The 6225-nt window shown below is 53.5% G+C and overlaps 1 protein-coding gene across 1 annotated transcript in view; it reads left to right on the top strand.

Moving 5' to 3' along the window:
- The first annotated feature begins 129 nt into the window (after positions 1 to 129).
- Positions 130 to 6225, top strand: part of CHADL (chondroadherin like) — a 15007-nt gene continuing 8911 nt past the window's right edge. Inside the window, exon 1 of the mRNA XM_067698203.1 lies at positions 130 to 4970. Within this exon, the coding sequence (XP_067554304.1) occupies positions 4828 to 4970 (143 nt within the window). The 5' untranslated portion in view covers positions 130 to 4827. The remainder of the gene's footprint in view (positions 4971 to 6225) is intronic.

Here is a 6225-nt window from a genome sequence, read left to right as displayed (position 1 = left end):
ACCTAAAGTGGGCTGTTCTCAAGGTCTTGGTGCCTGGGGTCCCACCTCAGCATGGCCACTGTGACCCCATCTTGGTCTGTAGTAGGGGGGCAGTCCATCTTGCAGAAGAGCCGCCGGGCCAGCCCTGTGTCATGACCTGGGGCAGACCTGGATGCTTCCTCTGTTGTGGGCATGCCGGCTCCCATGGGACAGCTGGGCGGGTGGTACCCAGGAGGGGCAGCGACCCATAGGGGTCGGGGAGGGTGGTGGGACTCCTGCTCCGGGCAGGGGAGGATCTGAGTTGCGGCCTGTCTCACCTGCCTGGCCCCACTTCACCCTTTACCCGACCTCTGGGCTGCTGCTCCACTGGCCCCTTCATTGCCCCATTGGTGGGCCTGGCTGAGCTGGACGGTGTCCAGAGTTTGCCACAGGCCCTGCTGGCTGCACAGGCAGGGGCCCCTGGGCCTGCCTGGGAAGCTGCCACGGGGCCCAGAGTGGAGGGCACCACCCCTGGGGTCCTCTCCTCCGGCTGCCACAGCGGTGTGAGGATAGCCCAGCACTTCTTACTGCCCCTCCTAGACAGCAGGCACAGGAGCAGAGAGGTCCCTCCGACGTTTTTTAGGGGGCAGTGTGTCTTTATTGGCCACGGACTACTCCAGCATCTTTCTAGGCCGGGTTGCAGAAGCGATGCCCAGGCCCTTGCCCTCCCCTCCTCCCAGCTGATAAAGCAGGTGGAGGTCCGACCAACTCCACCCCCATCTCCTTGCCTGGCCCTGTTTTGAGCTCTGGGGCTGCAGGTGCAGCCCTCGGAGAGCTCCCAGCCTGGTGCAGGAGACCATGTGTGGTCCAGAGTGGGGACTGTGGGCAGTGAGGTCAGAGAAGCCTTCAAGAGTGACGGGTGCGAGAGCTGAGTCTTGAGGTTCAAACAGGACTTTTCACAGGTGATATTTGAGAGACGGAGAAACTGCAGCTTGGAGCCGAATAGGGGTCTGTCCAAGGTTTTCTGGCCTGGGTGTTCCTTCCCTCCAGGCCACCCGGGGCTGGCCCTTGTTCCTTCCTAGCTAATGCGGGTCCAAGCTTCAGATCAGACTGAGAGAAGCAGCACAGATCTCGTTTCCTTAACCTCACAACAGGTCGGCAGTGCCTGACTCCTGGGACCCAGGGACTGAGGAGGGTGCCCCGCCCCTGCTCAGCCCTTCAGAGCAGCTCCAGGTGCAGGGAAGGGCCTGGGGGCCTCTACTTGCTGCTTACTGAGAAAGGAAATTTCCCCCCAGACTCAAACGCCAACCCTAAGATTACACAGGCTCCAGGTCCCTGAGCACCGTGATTTGGGGTCTGCAAGATCACAGATGCCTTTGCCTGGGCAGCCTGTGACCCCCACATAGGAAGGCCTGCTCAGCACCAGGCTATTCCCACTAAAAGGAGCTCAGCTATGGGCCAGGAGCTCACAAACTTATCAACTCCATTCTAAAAGCTCAGACTGGAAAACCCCCAGGAAGCATGGCAGAAGGCACTCCTAGCAGCACTGTTTGATGGCAGGAACCTAGAAGTGACCCACAGGCCATCAGGAAAATGGATCAGGAGCCAAGCCGCACAATGCAACGTTACACAGCAGTGACAGTGCATCCACTGCGGCTCGGCACGCACCGTGCACGCCGTGGATGGATCAGTAGTGACGTCGAGTGAAGAAAATCTGTCTAACGCCCTTAGTTCAAAAGCCAGTAAATGGAACGTGTGGGCGTGTGTATGCGTGTGACAAACCCAGCTTTCACGACAGGAGTTAGTCTGGGGAGGGCAGGGGACAGGACGGGGTGGAAGCACAGTTAGGCCACCGTTGTGCACCAAGATTCTAAGTGATCTAAATCCGTTTGCCTAAGGAGCCATATTTTTTAAAGGAAAATTAAACACAGGAGAGCATTTCTTGACACAAAAAGCACAAGCCATAAGAAAACTTGCCTATTTCAAAATAAAAAGTGAAAAACAATGACCAAAAATACTGTAAAAGTTAACGACAAGGTGAGAGAGTAGAAAGACATTGCGACATATATAACAAGGATTCATGTTGAGAATATACATCCAGTTGAAAACTGGGCAAAGGGTATAAACAGGCAGTTCACAGAAGAGGAGACCTGAAGAGCAAAAAGAAATTATGTTCGGGCTTCCCTGGTGGCACAATGGTTAAGAATCTACCTGCCAATGCAAGGGACACGGGTTCGAGCCCTGGCCCGGGAAGATCCCACATGCCGCGGAGCAACTAAGCCCGTGTGCCACAACTACTGAGCCTGCGCTCTAGAGCCTGCGAGTCACGACTACTGAGCCCACGTGCCACAACTACTGAAGCCCGCGCGCCTAGAGCCCGTGGTCCATGACAAGAGAAGCCACCACAATGAGAAGCCCGCGCACCGCAATAAAGAGTAGCTGCCGCTCGCCGCAACTAGAGGTAGCCCGTGCACAGCAACGAAGACCCAACACAGCCAAAAATTAATTAATTAATTTAAAAAAAAAAAGGAATTATGTTCAACTTTACTGGAAAATAAGGAAATGTGAAATACAACCACAGATAATACCATTTCAGACCAGACTGGCAAATACGATTAAAAGAGGTGACACCAGGAAAGAGGTGAATCTGGCACGTCTTACACGTTGCTGGAGGGATGTCAAACTACTAAAAGCCACTATAGACAGCAATTTGGCAGGTACTGAGAAAGCTGAAAATGCACGTAGCCCGTGACCCCAAATTCCATTTCTAAGGATCTACTTGAGAGAAACTTGTATGTGTACACAAGGAGACATGTACAACAGCAGCCTGATGAGGGATACCAGGAAATTAAGAAATAACCAAATGTCCGTAAGTAGAATAGTTAGATGATGGCACGTGCATGCAGTGAGATCTCATGTAGCAGTTACAGTGAGTAAACCGGATGCAGAAGCTACCTGTATCCACTGAGTAAATCTTCAAAAAACACTGCTGAGTGAAAGAAACAAGTTTGCAAAATAATATGCACTGTTTGATGCATTTAAAAAAATTAATGCCCTATATCGTAAAATTATACTACTTCATGAAAGTGGTTGCCTCTGGGTAGAAAGGGAGGAGAGAGAATGAGACTACACCTCCTTATTACCTGCGTCTGGGGCAGATTGCGCTCCTGCCTCTGTCCCATGCCGCTGTTGTGGAATATTTATAGAAGGGAATGCTGGAATTACTATATAAAAATGAACGAATTTTTACAATATGCACCATAGGTGAATCTCACTAAAATAATACTGATTAAAAAAAGCCAGACAGGGCTTCCCTGGTGGCACAGTGGTTAAGAATCCGCCTGCCAATGCAGGGGACACGGGTTCAAGCCCTGGTCCGGGAAGATCCCATGTGCCGCGGAGCAACTAAGCCAGTGCGCCACAACTACTGAGCCTGCGCTCTAGCACCCGCATGCCACAACTACTGAAGTCCGCGCACCTAGAGCCCATGCTCCGCGACAAGAGAAGCCACCACAATGAGAAGCCTGTGCACCGCAACGAAGAGTAGCCCCCGCTCGCTGCAACTAGAGAAAGCCCGCGCACAGCAACAAAGACCCAACAAAGCCAAAAAAAAAAAAAAAAAAAAGCCAGACATAAAAGGATAAACACTGGGGACTTCCCTGGTGGTCCAGTGGTTAAGAATCCACCTTCCAATGCAGGGGACGCAGGGTTCGATCCCTGGTCAGGGAACTAAGATCCCACATGCCTCGGGGCAACTAAGCCCGCATGCCGCAACTACTGAGCACTCGCGGGCCGCAACTAGACAGAAGACCACGTGCTGCAACGAAGATCCCGTGTGCCACAACAAAGACCCAACACAGCCAAATAAATAAACAAATATGGGGGGTAAAAAAAAGGATGCACACTGTGCAATACTGTTGATAGAATTTGCTGAGCGAAATAAAGCACATGCAGAAGTCTGTGTGTGAGGACTTCCCTGGTGGTCCAGTGGTTAAGACTCCGCGTTCCCAATACAGGGGGCCTAGGTTTGATCCCTGGTCAGGGAACTAGATCCCACATGCCGAAACTAGGACCCGGCGCAGCCAAATAAATGTTAATAAAAAGTCTGTGTGTGGTGTGACACTATTTCTTGTTTGTTTGTTGTTTTTAAAGCCAAAAAACAGTAATGAAAGCTGCATTTCCACCAGAAACACAGATCTAAAGTATCATAGGATCTGAAAAATCATAGCATACATAAAGGTTTTAAATGTTTGCTATGGTCTAGATGAACTATTTCATTTTTTTAAAAAATGCACATGTCCCCAGGAAGATAAGTATTTAGGTATTCTTTGCAACACTGTAATAACAAAATTGGACGCAACCTAAACGTCCAAGATTAATGAATAAGTTGATACACTTATACAGTGGAATACTATACAAGTCAAAATGAATGAATATAACTAAGAAGAATCAATTTAGATAGTTCCCTGATGTTGAGTGAAAAAAAAACAGATTTACAGAATAATTTATGTACAGTGCTAAACGATGTATGTAAATGTATTATAAGCACAAACAGGGCAGAGTTAACTGTTCTTGAGCACCTACTATGTGCCAGGTGCCTACCTTAACCCCCAGAGCAACCCTATGAGCTAGTTACTGATACTCTGTCTTTTCACAGAGTAGGAAACTGAGGCTCGGTGAGGTGCAGCCCTGCCCAGGGACACAGCCGGAGGAAGCCTAGGTCTGGGACCCACTGGCCAGCCCCTTGAGGCCCCTCCCTGCTCGGCCGGTCCAGGGACTCGGGTCTCAGGCCTGGGCCAGGATTCTGAGCAAGAAGCCCTGCAACTTCAGCCGCTGCTCCTGCCATGCCCGCCCCTCACTCACCTCACAATGCCTCCCATTCAGCCCTGTCCCCGCTGCCAGGTCTGCGGGCTGGGAGGGGGGCTCCCGCTGGCGTCCAGGCAGGGACCGTTGCCAGCCTTCCCCTGTGCTGCATTTCCAGGCTGGACTGGCCGTGCGATCGGCATGGCGGGGTGAGTCTTTGGGCCCTGCGGTGGCAAGGTGGGTTAGAGAAGCTGAGTGCCTCCAGGCAAACCCCTGCCCCTCTCTGGGCCTCTCAGGGGCTGGGGGACAGGGGCTCTGGGATCTCCCGGGGCAGAGATTCTCCAAGGGTCTCTCCGAAATGGGTTCCGAGGAAGACGGTGAACGTGGCCGCTCCCAGGAGCTCCCCTGGGCTAGTCCTCCAGGAGCCTGTCTGAGCGCTAGGCAGGCCTGAGGCCTGGACGCTTGTCCCTCAGGGATCTGTCCCCACACCCCCGACCTGCCCTGAGCCTCAGCCTCACTACAGCTCTACAGGATGCCACCAGCCCCAAGGCCGGGCTGGACCCTGGGACCCCAAGGAAACTGAAAACCGCATGGTGACAGCCAACCCAGTGAGTGGAACACGGGAGGCTCAGGGTGGGAGTCAGCCCAGGGATCAGGAAGGGTTGCTCAGAGAGCTGAGGACAGAGGGAAAAGCTGGTGAGGCAGAGAGGAGGGAGCTGCTTTGCGTGCTGATGGTGGGGGAGCCCGGGGTGACACTGAAGGGTCTGAGCGGGTACCAGCTGGGGAATCAGGAGTCAGGATTTCCCAGCAAAGGCAGTGAGGAGAGGCTGGAGGGATTTCAGCCAGGGGTGTCAGGGCCCATCTGTATCTTGGAAAGTTCCCTTTGGTTGGTGGTGAGCGGAAGTGGGGAAGCCAGGAGTGCCACCGTGGCGCGGCCCTCCCTGTGGAGAGGCAGGCGGTAGCTGTGAGGTAAAGGGGTCCAGCTGGGTATTGGGTAGACGGGGAGTGGATGGACAGACAGGAAAGTGGACAGACCTTGCCCAAAGCACAGCCCCAAGGCCATACCCGCAGTTCCCCCCATCCCAGGCCAGGCCAGCGGGGTGGCACTAAGATGAAGAGAGGACAACAGACGAATAAACAAGAGAGAAGTCGGAGCCCCTTGCTTGCCTGTCAGAGTGGCTCTGACCAGCCATTAAGGCTCCTCAGGGCTTTCGGATCCCACGACACCTGGTCTCCCAAGTTGTGCCAGCCCTGGGTCCTCCCCTCCGGCTGCCAGGCTGTCTTCTCGAGGTGGGTGCCATTACGCTCCCTGCCACCATGGTGCTGATGCCACTTCCGTCTGAGGAACGGCTGATTCTCTCTCCACCGCCAACCTCACCCTGGGAGGACACAACTCCCCCTGGACCCGGGGGCTTCTGCACAGCCTGGGCACACCTCTGAACTGCATTCGGAAAGGCCTCACTG

The sequence above is a fragment of the Pseudorca crassidens genome, chromosome 11 (genome assembly GCF_039906515.1).
Source record: "Pseudorca crassidens isolate mPseCra1 chromosome 11, mPseCra1.hap1, whole genome shotgun sequence".
Taxonomy (NCBI): domain Eukaryota; kingdom Metazoa; phylum Chordata; class Mammalia; order Artiodactyla; family Delphinidae; genus Pseudorca; species Pseudorca crassidens.
This window is presented reverse-complemented; position numbering and strand designations above follow the sequence as displayed.